General features: G+C 45.8%; 1 protein-coding gene across 2 annotated transcripts in view; it reads left to right on the forward strand.

Moving 5' to 3' along the window:
• The window catches only part of UBE2Q2 (ubiquitin conjugating enzyme E2 Q2), a 687285-nt gene extending 677509 nt beyond the window's left edge, over positions 1–9776 (forward strand). For both annotated transcript variants that reach the window (XM_086959354.1, XM_086959353.1), the window contains exon 13: positions 8090–9776. In XM_086959354.1, coding sequence (XP_086815480.1) covers positions 8090–8121 — 32 coding nt within the window. In that variant the 3' untranslated portion in view covers positions 8122–9776. The remainder of the gene's footprint in view (positions 1–8089) is intronic.
• The last annotated feature ends 6295 nt before the right edge of the window (positions 9777–16071 follow it).

The following is a 16071-nucleotide window of genomic DNA, read 5'->3' on the forward strand; positions in this document are numbered from 1 at the left end:
GGTGAGGTGTCCCAAGTACGCGATTTCTCACCAGCACAATTACTAGCCTAGTTCCAACTGCCACCTTACTGTATAATGGACATGATCCTTAGCTCTCCTTTTTTTAAGTATGTTTTATACATTTTTATAATCTTCATAACGCATGATTCTATTCTTATTTTTATATGTATATCGTTCTTAAAATTCTGCAACTTGCAAAGGTTTTTTTAAAATTATGCAATAAAGATTTTCAACAACTTTCAACACATATCCATGGAGTGGGACCAGATGTTGGAGGCATTAAAGGCTAAGGACCTGGCGGAGTTCACTGGGTCTTAGCAAGAATCGCCCCTTCTCCATAAGTTGCTGAACCCATGTAACACAGTCCCCCTATATAACACTCTCTAAAATGAGATTAGGTATGACGAGACACCCAAAGACTAACTGTACAATTGCTCTATAAGACGACGAGCAAGGCAGTGAGCCAGATAGGGGGTGAGGGGTGGGATAATGGGGAGTTGGGAAGGATATGTTCTAGGTCGGTAGGCTCGATTACAGAGTCATCAAAATGCGTAAAGGAGCGCAACATCTATGAGAATAAAAATATGCATCCGATAAATATAATGGAAGGATTAGTATGTTAATTATTATATTCACACAGTACACTGTATGATGTGCGATGACTTCTGAAATGTAAAACTTTGTCATTACCGTTTGGATTGTTTATATCAACAAAATCAATAAATTATGTTTAAAAAAAGGCGGTTATCCATGATAGGGTACATCTACTGAAAAACCTGTTCTACAAATCATTGGCCAAGCCAGTAGCTCTTGTAGGTGAGTTATTGCCCAGTGCTTGTTTTTTTTCTCTTGCACCCTTTGAAAACTCATGTAACTGCTGCCAACTCTCCTCATAAGTGATACAAACAAGGACATGCCTATACACCCCCACTTCATCTGAATCAGGAAGAGACTACTGTTTCTCCAGTATTAGGGGTGTCTTTCATAGATTCACATCCTTGAATATTCCCCGTCGTCGAAGTGGGAGTCCCACGGTACATAAAGATAGCAATAAAAATGCTAAAATATATGTATGTGAGAACATAACATAAGAAATAATAGAAGTAAATACACAACTAAAACCTCTAAAACAATTCCTACATAGGAATGCATGATAGAGAGAGAAAACACTTGCAACATATCACTGTCATTATGTTAGTCCACAGTACAGCCAATCCGGCGCCAGCACCCTCTAGAACCTTCTCCGCAGAAGCTCAAGCCCTCAGATTTTGTACCGCACGTCGTGTGAAGGGAGTGTCCCTGATCTCTGCTCAGTTTTTTCCTCAATTCTTCTACTTTCTAGTCTTCTCATCATGTCAAGTAAGAAGTCTTTATTCCGACCTTGCTCTTCTTGTGGGAAGTTGCGTCTTTTTAAAGAAGACCCCCCCACAAGAAATGTATTTGTCTCTACCCTGAGCATGAAGCTGGCAGCTGCAAGTTTTGTAGAACCTTTTCTACAAAAACTCTTAAAGACAGGGAAGGCCGTCTCCTCCTTTGGCTCCAACGTCTTAAGGACAAGGATTCAGCTCTCTGATGCTGAGAGTTTTCAGTCTGGACCTTCCACTGCAGCATCTAAGCGTAGAAGTGTGCAGGATGTGACCTCTCCTTTTCTGAAAAGGAAGAAACTTCCCCTGCCATTGAAGTCCTCTTCATCGACGGCCATAACAGCACCGTCAACGATACCGTCGACGGTGGCACCTTCCTCGTTTGCCTCATTGCCTCTAGTGCCTTTGTCATCTTCAGGTTCTGTATCTGTTGCCACAGAACCTTCACACCATCGCCGTCAGTCCATGCCACCAGTTGTCTGCTCCAGATCCGCAGCCACCTTCACCTAGGTTTGCCACTGGCTCTCAGCACGATTCGGACTCTGGTAATGATGTGGATGACACTTTCAGGGCGGCACACAGTCCGTCAGATCTGATCATAAAATGCCAAGATTATGGCAGTGACGACGACGGCGATGACCAGGAGTCTCAAGCTGAGGAACAGTTCATGCAAGTTCCAACGGCTACATTGCCTTTGTCTCTGATTTCAAACCTCCAGCATATGCTGGACTACAACCGGCGTTTTCCACCTATGCCACAAGGTACTCCTAGACCACCGGCTGCTGCGGCTGCGGCAGCTCCACCCTCTGTTCCGCCACCGACGCCTTCACCCCAGGTTCAAACATCGGTCAAGATACACACAACTGTGTATCCACAGGATGATGATGATGATGATGATGCTGTGCTTCCAGAACGGGAAGACGGAGAGGTCCACGATGATACGGACAATGATGATGCCGCAACCGGCATGACAGAGTGGAACGACTACTAAATACAGACACCCTCCTCTCCGCCAGGAGAACCTGGAGATTCCCCTCCAGTAGCTATTGCCAGTTTTCATCAGCTGATGGATAGAGCGGCTCAGCGCTTCAAATTACCCAGGACACAGAGAGAGGAGGCTGTTTCCTCTACGATTTCAAGCATCAGCCATTCAAGCAAGTCCACAAGGTTCCAATCATCTATTTTATTTGGAAGGAGGGAGTGAAGCTCATGGAGGCTCCAAATTCGTTACCTGCCCAAATGCCGCGCCTTGAGAAGAAGTATAAGGCCCCAACAGGTGCACCAGCATGCCTGGTCTCTCACCCAAAACCTGATTCGGTGGTAACTCAGGCGGCACAACGTCGGTCCCGTAATCCAGCGTCTCCGATCACAGCACCCCCCAGATAGAGAAGGTCGTTGCCTAGACGCTACTGGATGCAAATTCTCCACCATGGCTTACACAACAGTAAGGGCAGCTAATGCCTTGGCCATCTTAGTCCGCTACGACCGGCAGATGTGGCCGAACATGTCTCCCTTTGTCAACCACATCCCAAACGCTTCCAAAGCTAACGCTTTGCAAATCCTCCAGGATGGAGAAAGAACATCTGAAGAGATGATTGACTGCGCAGTCGATATTGCGGGCACTGGTTTCCGTCAGCTTGCTAGTGCGGCTGCCATACAACGCCAAGGTTGATTGAAGTCCACCTCTTTCTGGCAGGAAGTCCAGTCCAGGATCCTTGATATGCCATATGATGGTGAATCGCTGTTTGGGACACACATAGACGAGGCTCTAGAGTCCATTAAAAAGGACACTGATACGGCTCGATCATTGGGCACCTTGCCATTTCGGAAACAGCCATTTCGGGGTGGACGCAGCACTTATTCCACTTTTCGAGGAGGACAATCTCAATATCGCTCTTACAATCAGAGTAACCAAAGTTACTCTTCCAACCAACAGCAGTCAAACCGACAACAGTCGACAAAGTCATATAGGGGAAAGTCTTCATATCGGGGATCCACTCCCAAACACCAATGACTTTTGTCTTCCCCCAAGTGTTGGAGGCCGAATCTCTTTGTTTTATTCTCAGTAGTCCTCCATCACCTCAGACCGCTGGGTTTTGGACATTGTGATGAAAGGACATACTTTGGAGTTCATCAAGATTCCTCCTCATACTCCACCCTCTGACCCGCCGCCTCCCCATCTCAAGGAGCTTTACCATCAAGTCCGTCTTCTTCTTCAAAAGGGTGCAGTCGAAGTGGTTCCAGTGTCTCAGAGAGGAGATGGGTTTTGCTCTTGTTTTTTCCTCGTACTCAAGAAGACGGGAGATTGGCGACCAATTCTAGATTTCTAGATTCTAGATTTCATGTCCCAATTCTCCAACCGCATCGAAAGTACCTGCGTTTCAGAGTAGGACAGAAGCATTTCCAGTTCAAAGTGTTGCCTTTCGACCTCCGATCCGCCCCTCGTGGCTCACCTACGCCTCCAAGGAATCCAAATTTTTCCATTCTTGGACGATTGCCTCCTCAAATCTCAATCCCGCCATCAACTGAGCCGAGACACTCGTCTTTGTCAAGATGTGTTTCAATCCCTCGGCAATCCCTCGGCTTCGACAAGTCACAGTTAGCACCAGCTCAAACCAGGAGTTTCTTAGGGGCAACCTTAAACACAGTGCTTTCAAAGGCATTTGTTTCTCACGAACGTCAACAGAAGATCCTCCGCCTAGTGGCTCTCATTCGATCAAGACAGTCCGTTTCTGTCCGGACATTAAAATCATTTCTGGGAATGGCATCATCTTGTATTGCACTGATCCCACATTGCAGACTGCGGACCCGTCCCATTCAGGAGGCACTGGATGTACAGTGGCGTCAGGTCTCCGGTTCTTTCAACGACCTGGTGACCCTTACCGCTCGCATGAGGACAGCTCTGTACTGGTGGGCGCAGCCGACCAACCTGGCGACTGGAACGTCCTTCCTCGTCAACGTGCCAGATCTCACGCTCCCAACGGACGCCTCTCTGGACGGCTGGGGTGTTCACCTTCAAGGCCTCTACATCAAAGGCAAATGGTCTCCGCCCCAACGCTCTTGGCATATCAACAGGCTAGAGTTGATGCCAATCTTTCTGGCACTCAAGTCGTTCCTTCCTGTAGTTCAAGGGGAGTCCGTGCTTATTCAGACGGACAATACCACCAGTATGCACTATGTGAACAAACAGGGCGGGACCAAGTCTCAACGCTTGTCTCGACTGGCTCAGTCGACCTGGGATTGGGCTATCCGTCATCAAATAACCCTGACGACGGTGCATCTGCCGGGCGTTTCCAACATTCTGGCGGATTCCCTCAGCAGTTCCACATCATCGACACACGAGTGGGAACTACATCAGCCGACTCTGCAACTCGTGTTTCACCGATGGGGTAGTCCGTCTCTAGACCTCTTTGCGACACCAGAGAACCGGAAATGCCCGTCCTACGCAAGTTGGCATCCCCCCCCCCCGGACCGCGCGGGAATGCCCTTTTGATCGATTGGTGTGATCTATTCACTTACGCCTTTCCGCCGATCCCGTTAGTGCCACGGGTGCTGTGGAAGATGCAGAGGCAGCCCTGCCACATTCTCCTGATCGCCCCTCGATGGCCCCGACGGGCGTGGTTCTCGGAGTTGCTTCTTCTGTCCCAGTGCGAGCCCATTCCTCTTTGTCCTAGTCCAGACCTCCTTACGATGGACAGAGGCCAGATTTGCCATCCAGATCCATCCACTCTACAATTGTCAGCGTGGAACCTGAGCACCTTGAGTTTGCGCATTTAAATATCTCGCGAGACTGCAAAGAGATCCTCGCTCGTGCTAGAGCTCCATCTACCATCAAAACTTACAAACTCAAGTGGAAGAGATTTTGTCATTGGTGCGTGGCAGCAAATTTCCATCCAATCCACAGCTCTCGCATGCTACCTTGAGAGTTTTCCTAGCTGCAATCTCTCGTTTCCGGCAAGATGGCTCCGCCTCCCTCTGCTCGTCCAGAATTATCTGTCAGTTTTTCAAAGGTCATTTCCGGAAGTTCCCGCCTCTTCTGCGCCCTCCTCCAACGTGGCATCTCAACGTTGTTTTAACACAACTAATGAAAACGCCATTTGAGCTCATCCATAGGGCGGACCTAAAGTTCCTCACCTGGAAGGTTGCTCTTCTTCTTGCTCTGACCTCATCTCGTCGCGTGAGTGGCCTTTACTATCAAACCACCATTTCTTCAATTCAAACCCGACGGCGTGGTGCTTCTCACCAACCCATCTTTCCTACCAAAGGTGCCTACGGACTTCCATGTAAATGAGCCTGTGTTCTTGAAAACTTTCTTTGCTGAGCCAAAGTCTCCGGCTGAACAGCGATTACATTCCTTGGACATCAAACAATGCCCTAAATTTTACATAAACAGAACTGCCCCCTTCCGCAGGTCCGACCAACTATTCATTGCTTACGGACGTATGTGTAAGGGGCATCCAGTTACCAAGCCAACGATTGCCCGTTGGATTTCTTCAGCCATTGTCTTCTGCCATCAACAAGCTGGCAAGCCTTCGCAGTCTTCAGTGAAGGCTCATTCTACCAGGGCAATGTCTTCTTCCACTGCCCTGTTTGCTGGTGTGCCGCTTCATCAGATCTGCTGTGCAGCCATATGTTCCAGCAGGCACACATTCACCAAGCATTACTGCTTGGACGCCATCAATGAGGCGGATACGGCAGTGGGACAGGTAGTACTTTGTCATCTTTTCAAATAAGGTGAGCCTCTGTTCCCTCCTCCTTTATGTTTTCTGTGATTGCTATCAATGCTTCCATGACTATATTATTACTGTCTTTGAGCGTTTCCATGCTGTGCTTATCAATCTCAGCTCTTCGGAGGTAACTGCTCTCTACTCTATTCAAGCACGTGAATCTATGAAGGACACCCCTGATAATGGAGAAGAACAATTGTTACTTATCTGTAATCAGGTGGTTCTTCAGTATTGGTGTCTTTCATAGATTCACATGCGACCCACCCTCCTCCCCACAGAGGCTCTCTTCTCCTCATGCCCTCAGGGTCACTTTGGTGCTACGAAAATCTGAGGGCTTGAGCTTCTGAGGAGAAGTTTCTAGAGGGTGCTGGCGCCTGATTGGCTGTAGTTTGGACTAACATAATGACAGTGATATGTTGCAAGTGTTTTCTCTCTCTATCATGCATTGCTATGTAGGAATTGTTTTAGAGGTTTTAGTTGTGTATTTACTTCTATTATTTCTTATGTTATGTTCTCACATACATATATTTTAGCATTTTTATTGCTATTTTTATGTACCGTGGGACTCCCACTTTGACGACGGGGAATATTCAAGCATGTGAATCCATGAAAGACACCAATACTAGAGAACCACCTGTTTACAGGTAAGTAACAATTGTTCTTCATGTTATCTTCTATGTGTAGGATCTATGCATGGTTTTAGGCTGCATGCTTCTCAGTCCACTTTGTTCTTAAATGAACTGAAGAGGTTAAAGAAGAATGGTAATAGTTTTTATGAATTGTATTGACGCTTAATAGATTTTCGTGTAATGATCTTCAGTTACATTGTTGTGAATATAAAAATTCCAGACAGGCCGCATTCAGCTGAGTTGTATTCAAAGTCAATGTGTGGGACTGTCATGCGATTTGCAACAAACGAGGCAAGAAAATTGTTCTTCAGCAGAGTTGCAGGGCAGAAGATTGAAGCATATTTAGTAGTGATTGCTCCCGGTAAGCAGCAGTGTGGCGGGAAGGGGAGAAGCGGGGGATTAGGTGGTTTAAAAAAACCATTTATCTGACGGCCAGCCTGCTGGCTGGCCACCACCTCTCCTGCGTCCTCTTCCTGGCTTCTCAGCAAAGGACACAGGAAGCACCCGGCTCCCAGCCTCCCGATAGCCAATCAGAACTTGCAAAGTGCACATGAATGTTTGGCAAGCCCCAGAGAGCCGGTCAAACATTCATGCGCACTTACATAGTGCCAACCACTTGTCCCCCTACACTGAGAGCAGAGCAGATCTGCCACACCCCCGAGACGCCGCAGCAGGCAAAATAAAATCATAATAACGTACAGTTGGTATTATTTTAGTTTTCCTTTTTTCCACTGCGAAAAGCAGTGGGGCTTCACTCCTCTGCCTTAGGGGAGGAGCTGCCCTGTGAATATGAATATAGAACAGTTGTCACATGTAGCACTTCTTCCCCGCCGATGGGTTTTCAAAAATCAGAGTGAAATGATGATAGCTGTTCTAAGCGTCTCCACACCTTTGATTCCGTCGCACACCCAAACAAGGTGACTAAGCTACAACCACATTTGTTTTAAATCCTTTTTAAAACGGTTGTGAGTTGCATGTTAGTGGTTTTCCTAGCATGGTGACTGGAAATTAGTCGGAGGTAAGTAATCATTTTCATCATTGATTCAAGCGAATGCAGAGTGAGGGGAAAAAGAAAAACGAATACTTTAACCAAGGGAGTATGGTAAGCGATGCAGTTTAGCGAACATGAACAGTGTGCTTTGGTAGGAAAAATGGGAAGGGTCTTGGCTATAGTAGTGTAATGAGATTTGCCAGTGCACAGCAGTTCTATTAATGCTTGTGGAGTTCAGTTCTCAAGCGAGAACTGATGTGAGCACTCACTTTGACAGATGTATATTGTGTATTGTAATCCTTATGATTGTTAGTAGGTCTTTACTCTGATATGTTCGTAGCAGATTTTAGATGCTAAATTATATTTTTCTCTTTTTAGGCTGGTACACTCCTCCAAAAGAAGATGGTTAATTGGAACCTTCTTGAATACGGACCAATGTGGATATAAATATAAATACATATGTGTATATATTTCCAGCACAGTCACAAGATATGAGCTCCCCATAACAGCTGCACTGCATACCTAGCTACTAATTAATTTAGTGGATAATCCGTTTACTGAATGGCAGTATGTCAGCTTTCTAAAATGATGATCTTAACAAGGTGTCTCAAAACAGATCCGGGCCTTGTGCAGTGGTGGCCATTTCTCCCTGTATTTACAAAGTCTTCAAAAGAAGCAGTTTAGAATCAGTATAATCAGAGGGTTCGATGGTGTCATAGACTACTTTTTGTGGCTGGCCTTCTTTGTAGGATCTCAACTGCTGTGTGTTGCATTTTAGGTTCCTTAAAAGCCAACAAGGTTTCAGGTCTAAATCTAAAACAAATAAAATATTGTTTACTGTTCAAGATATTTCAATGCCATTAGATCACGGTAGTTATCAGGACTAAGAGGAATTAAGCTGTAGTATTGCCAAATTAACAATGTGGTGAACACCACATGTGCTAGCTAAGTTATAAAATATTTTTGTGTTTATGACTGTAAAAGTGAGCTGTTTTTGGGAAGGTCATTGCGTTGGATAATACATATATTTCTACGGAGAGTGGGGCTGTTCCAGTTAAATTGTGTAGCTAGTAATTTCGACTGGGGCAGCAGTACTTCCTGGGTTTGGTTCAGTGTACCTACAAATGGAGCCACGGTATAAAGCTTGAAGTTATTTAAAATACTAAACCTTTTTAGGTGTTCCATTTTATTAACGGGTTGTTGCAATCATTTGTAAACTAGTAAACCTATAAAGAAATTGGCAAAAAATCAAGAATAAATCCTTAATTATATTTTAACATAAAAAAGATTAAGGAAATCAAGAGAAGAAGAGGGCATGTCATCTGGGTCTGCGTAAAATCAAAATTGTGACACTATAGCCACGATCGTTGCAAGATATGAATCCTAACAAACTGTTGGTAATGTTTCCTGTCCCCTCGGTCTTCTAAAATGAATGCAAATCTGTGTAATTGCTTTACTTTATTGCCTTACCTAAATTTGTTGTTTAGTTTGTTAGTGAGAACAGATTTTTATGCCCAAGGCCTGGGTATTAAGATGTGCACAATGGATAAGCACTTTGTTCAGATCCCGTTAGCATGTCTATTCAATATAATCTATAAAACTGTGCTCCTTTTGCCTACCAGTCGAGGGCTGGAATACATTTTTGTAGCTGCAGTGTGGAAAATGGAAAGGGTGCGACCTGGCACTACTCCTTATTTGTATTGTTTCAAAATCGGTCTTTTTTTAGGGAGTTTGGCGAATAATCATTCCCTAACTTTTCTGCTCTTAAGGGGGTGGGGGTGGGTTGTACATATATTTGTATAAATTCCTGTTAGCCAATTGATGGGATAGCGGCCTTAACAGAAAGGCAAGGGCCCTTTTGCGTATTAAAGTTCCTTAAAACATAAGGCTAAAATCTTGAATACATTCTTGAATTCTTTAATATTCTGATGGATTACCAGTCTGACCAATGCACATTTGGCATGCTTTGTTTTGGATTTCATTTTTCATTGCAAAATATTTAGCAATGTACAGTAATTTGTAAACTTGCATCAAGTTTATGAATAAAGAAGCATTTTAAGAATAACCTTGTGTTACAATTGGCTTGTGTATAGTACATTTTGAGAGGAATTTCTTATTTGGAACTGACGCCTAATTTGACACGGCTCTACCCGGGTTCATACACAAGAATAAATATGTATTAGGAGGAAAAAATATTACCCTTTTGCATGCATTTGCCACCAAATTCCCTCTGAAGCTTAACGTAGCACAAAGTGACTGTACAAAAGTACAATAAGCTATTTATGTTTTACTGACTACTTTTCCCTTTTGTGCACTCCTATGGTCTGACACAGTAATGCGTTAAGTGGTAGGGCCTGAATTGAGTGTGCTTGCTTGTATGTATATATATATTTGTGTTTGTGTGTGTATGTATATATATATATATATATATATATATATATATATATATATATATATATATATATATATCCACACTCTTTATCCTTTTGCCAGTTACCATTTTTTTCACACATTTATTCTGCACCAAAGGATTAATAACGTGTTGCTTTTTGTTGCTTATTTCTTTGTTCGACTTTGGTAGACTATGTTGAAACGGTCAATATTAAAGCAGTCTCCTGCATCAGGTACAACAGTCTTGCGCATGCCTACACTCTCTGAAACACTCTAAATAAGATCTGCAAAGAGCTGTTTAATGCTAATGCTGAGCAAGGGATACCCCATACATCAATTTAGTTTTTAAATTGTATCTAGAGGTAGGGGCGGGGACCCAGACACCAGGTGCAATTTCAAGCACTACTCATTTTATTTTTTATTTCAATAGCCCGTATAGGGATCCAGGTGACATCAAGCTGCGAAAAAAAAGCGTCTGCAAGGTCTAAACAGTAATTCCCAAAGAAAGCTGCTTATAAACACTTGTTTCTGGATTTTTCTGATTGAATTTTTTCACAGTGGCTGAGACTCGTAATAAGATTACATCTCTGTTCAATTCATGCCAAACATATGAAGTGTAAAATATTTTTGGAGGTGGCCCTCATGTGGCATGTATTAATTGTTTGCATCTAAATCATTGTGGAATATTTGAAAAAAGTTTTTCCACCCCAAAAAAGAGTGAAAGTAGATGTGTATTTGCCCTCAAAGGATCTCTCTCCTGGAGACGAGTTGGTGAGAAGCAAATGTTTCCACACCAGATATGCGGGCGAACGCTGGGACTTCTTCCTTTCACCCACTTTTATAATCCATCTACAGCTGTTTCAGCGAATAAGTGTAGGAACACTTCTCACCAACTCGTCTCCAGGAGAGAGATCCTTTGAAGTAATTGACAAGGGAAAGCAAATGTTTCCACACCAGATATGCGGGCGAACGCTGGGACTTCTTCCTTTCACCCACTTTTATAATCCATCTACAGCTGTTTCAGCGAATAAGTGTAGGAACACTTTCCCTTGTCAATTACTTCGTCAGTCACTATTTCATTGACTAGATATTCCCAGACAACAAACTTAACCACCTCAAGTGTCCCTGCAATCATCAGGAGCTACAATGTTAATCTGATAGATTCTAGCTGCAGATTACTTACCTTTGTGTATTCTAGGTGTCCAATTGGATCTGGAAACTTTTGCATGAGCAGTACTCCTTCGCGCTCTCGGGTGGCTCTGTTCGGCTTCGCATGGCGTCTTTGTCACCGGATGGGACGTCTCGTTCATGTATATAAGTGGCACCCAAGCATATGACGTCAGTTCTTTTCTTTGCCGCCCAGTTTGCGCTGAGCTGGAGAAGAGCTACCCCTCTGACCCCTTTAGACATACTTTTTTTTATATTTTGTTGATGATTTTTTCATTGTGTGTCAAGGAATTACATTAAGGAGGGTAGGGCTTAAACCGTGTGTCGCCTGTCTGTTACCTACCCACACCTTGTGTGCTTATGATGTCTAGAGTCCAACCACGACTCAGTCATGCTCGGACTACTGGCCCATGGTTTCGAAGGCGCGATCCCCAAAGCTGCTTGCATCCCAGCAGTCGACGTCATAGAGTGTGACTCTTCGGAGGTCCCGATTGAGGAAGAGCAGGTCAAGGCCTCTTCAAAGCACTTGAGGTCCTCTGGAAACTCAGGGAAGAGGCACAAGCAGAAGTAGTCTAAGTGGAATTTGACTTCACCTCGTCCGTTGACATTTGACGAGACGATTGAGGAACATTGACATTCTAGGCACAGTTCTGCAGAGTCTGGTTCGACTCCGCACCTCCTTCCGTTTCCAGGAGCTGGAGCGACCCCCACTCAAATAGTTTTACGAGGCCTTGCGCTGAGTATTTAAGCGGGTCGACCAGTCTGGTGCGCCTTCAGGCCCATGGGTTTAGAGAAGGCCCCATCAGGTTCCGCGCCAATAGCTCAGGCCTTGGCTCCGGCGGGGTCTCATGGATCTGATTGCGGATCGGCCCCGATCGTGCCAATGTGACATTCCCTGGCCCCAGATTCTATGCTCCTGGCACCAGCCCCGTTCTAATTCCTGACAACGTCGGTTGACATTGATTCTGGCGCCGTCGGAGCCCAGAGGCACAAGGCCGTTGCCTGTACATTTTCAAGAGGTTTCAAGCATGGGAGAGGAGTGGGAATAGTCTCTGGACCCCTTAAAATAGACACTCCTTGTGAGGATTTGGATTGGTATAAGGAGTGTGCAGAGGCCAGTGGTCTGGACACCTCTCCAGATGCTGGTATGCTCTACCCTCCCCCGCCCCACCCCCTTACGGTTTGGAAGGAGGGAGCTTCTTGTGATATGGTGGTCAGGAGGGCAGCAGTGGTCCTTGGCCTCGAACCGCCCTGGGTGCAAGTCCAGTTATCTGCCTGCAGTGGTTCAGCCTTGGGCTTCCTCTTTTGAACCCTTTTTGCCCTTTATTGAGGCACTAACGGACGTCTTTACAGGTTCGTAGTCCAAGCCTAAAACAGGGGCTCCTGTGAACAGGACTATAGCACACTTCTATCGCCCTGCCCGCGGCGATCCAAGTGTCTTCTGCCAAAATTCTACCCCTGAGAGCTTGGTGGTTCAAGCCTCAATGAGGGCTGAATGTACTTAGGAAGATGTTTTCTTCCACCAGCCTGACATGCCTTATGGCTGTTTCTCGCTCAACCTTTGAGAAACTGATGCTCAAGTGCTGCCACAGGTTCCAGAGGAGGCTCGGTCGGGACCTGCTTTGCCAGTGATAGAAGGGAGATATGCAGCAAAGTTTATATTAGGTGTGGTTTGGCTATGAATGACTCGCTGGGTAGAGCAATTTTGTAGACGGTGGTCTTGCGGCACCATGCCTGGCGTGGCAAAGAACTTCTGGCTGCTCAGGAGATGTCCAGGCCAACCTTATGGACATGTCCTGCGATGGGACTGGTCTCTTCGGAAAGAAGGCAGGCTAGCTGCTGGAGCGCTTCAAGAATTTGTGGGCTACGGCCAGGTTTTTAGGGCTCCCAGAAAAACCTCATCTCCAGTCTGTCTTTCGCCCCTTTTGTGGCAATGGAAGGGGGTCTAAAATGTATCAGCCATACCCCAGCAACTGCATTACGCAGACTTCCCAAATTGTGCGAGGGTGTGGACGTAGTGCATTCCCACCTCTTGGGAATTGGAGCCAGAAGTAATCCGCCACCCACCCACGGCAGCTGCAGACTCTAAACCTTCTTAATTTAGTTCTGCAAGACCTCCAGTTGGAGGGAGTATCTAATATCATCTCCTCCACTGGCAGTCCATAACATCGGACAAATGGGTTTTGCACATCATTCAAGATGGTTACTCTTTCTCTTTTCTAACTTTTCCTCCACCTTTACTGCCATCTCAAGAATGGCGGGCAGAGGGTCATCTTGTTTTGCTCAGAAAGAAAGTTACAGCTCTCCTGGCTAAGGGTGCTATAGACAGTGCTTCAATTTCAGAAGTAGGCCGTGGTGGTTATTCCCGCTACTTTCTGATACCCAAAAACAACAAATGTCTTCGTCCTGTTCTAGACCTTTGGACCGTCATTCTCTTCCTCTAAAAGGAGAAATTCAAGATGCTCATGTTGGCTCAGGTCTTCTCTGCCCTATACCAAGGAGATTGGCTGGTAGCGTTGGGCTTGCAGGATGCGTATTACATCACATCCTCATCCTGCCATCCCACAGACGTTATCTGTGGTTCAAGGTAGGCCACAAACACTTTCAGTTCATTGCGCTACACTTTGGCCTTACCAGCTGCCCATAGGTGTTCACCAAGGTGATGCTGGTGGTTGCAGCTCATCTGCGCAGGCTAAAAGTTCCAGTCTGCCCCTACCTCGACGACTGGCTATTAAAGGTGTCCTTGTCCCAGGCTGTCGTTTTCCCACCTCCAGACTACAGAGAACCTCCTGCCTTCAGAGTAGGGTTAACTCTAAACGTGCCGAGTCACACCTGACTCCTCCTTAGACAATCCCTTACATAGGAGCTGTTCTGGGCACAGTGCAGTTTCAAGCTTATCCTCCCATACAATGAGTCCAGAATATATAGGTTCTTATAACCGATGTTTTAACCTCCATCCTGGATTTTGTTGGGAATGACTCCGAGGGTGCTGGGACTCATGGCCTCATGCATCCTGCTGGTAAATCGTGCCAGATGGTGTATGCGGGCTCTGCAGTGGGACCAAAACTTCTAGTGGACGCAGCATCAGGAGAATCTCTCTGACATGGTCCAAATCTGAGTGAACATCAAAGGACCGGCAGTGGTGGCTAACGAATCACAATTGGGCCCGAGGCAGACCCCTCTTCCCCTCCAACCACATCTCACAGTAGTGACAAATGCATCACTCCTGGGATGGGGTGGCCATCTGGAAGAGGTGGAGATCAGAGGACTTAGTTCTCCGGCCGAGTTGGGTCTCCACATCAACTTGTTGGAGCTCTGGGCAATCGAATTGACTTTGAAAGTATTTCTTCTCTCTGTCTAGTGGAGTTTGGTACAAGTATTCACAGACAACACGACCACTATGTGGTACTGCGAAAAGCAGAGTGGTGTGGGGTCGTGGACTTTGTCAAAAGGCCCTTCCTCTGGACATGACTGGAACAGCAGGACATGTTCCTGGTGGTTGAATACTTGGCAGGTACTCTGAACTCCAGGGCAGACTAAATCAGCAATCAATGCCTAGCGGATATCGAATGGCATCTCAAGCCAGAGGTGGCCATGATTTCTTTTAACAGGTGGGAGATCCTTGTTTAGATCTGTTCACCTCCAAAGAGAATGTGCATTGTCAGTTTTGCACGTTGGAGTTTCCAAGGCAGCTATTGCTCAGCGACTCTTCTCGTCGCGAGTGGAGCTTAGGCCTCCTGTACACTTTTCCGCTCATACCACTTCTGCCCAGAGTTCTCAAAGACCGGGCCCAAGTTATTCTTGGGGCTCTGGACTGCACTGAGCTTCTTCGAATGAGTGTCAATCGTCCAACAGCAGCAGGGAAGGTCCTCTACCCAAACCTGTCAACTCTCCGTCTATTTGCGTGGAGATTGACAGTTGCTTTTGACCTTCCTCCCGAAGTATGTAAGGTTATCTTGGCAGCCCTCCACCAAGACCGTATACGCCTGCTGTTAGCAAAAAGTTGTAAATGATTGTACAGAAAAGTCCATTGACCCTATTAATGATATTACTCTCTTTAGTCTTATTCTTGCCCAGTAGGACTCTGCTCTAGGCACTCTCAATTGTTACCTTTCTGCTCTTTCCGCTTTCCTGCGGCTGCCTGACAGACCCGCTTTATTAAAGTCCCCTATTGTAAATAGGTTCCAGAAAGGGCTTGTAAATATGTTTCCTCCTATGCCCTTAATTATGCCTCCGTGGGATCTGAACCTAATTCTCACTTACCTAGTGTGGCTACCTTTGAGCTGGACAGAATGCAGAGCAAATCAAAACATTCACCCCCAGTCAAGAGATCTGGGTGAAATCCATCATTCTTTTGCTCACCATGCCAACACCACTGGATTTAAGCTAGCCTGACTGATGGCGGCTGATTAGCTGGAAACCGGTCCCAGGATGCTTGTTTACGTTCCAGGGAGGACCTGGCTTGGCAGTTCGGGCTGGACTGTTCCCACAAGGAACAGGGTCAAGACTGATTTGCATATGGCTGGGTCTAAACTGGGGTGGTGTAGTGAGCAAAAAAATGATGAATTTAACGCAGATCCTTGTAACTGGGGGTGAATGTTTGCATTGTCCAGCATTCCGTCCATCAATTGTTTCTTTCGCTTATGTCGCCCTATGTGAGAAGTATATGCCCAGACGTGGGTCCTGTGCTCACAACACCACTGGATTAAAAATCGCCTGGCTGATGAAGGATGATGCCCTGAAACCGGTCCCAGGATGCTTGTTTCTAGTACAGGGAGGACCTGGCTTGGCAGTTTGGGCTG

The sequence above is a fragment of the Lissotriton vulgaris genome, chromosome 2_2 (genome assembly GCF_964263255.1).
Source record: "Lissotriton vulgaris chromosome 2_2, aLisVul1.2, whole genome shotgun sequence".
Taxonomy (NCBI): domain Eukaryota; kingdom Metazoa; phylum Chordata; class Amphibia; order Caudata; family Salamandridae; genus Lissotriton; species Lissotriton vulgaris.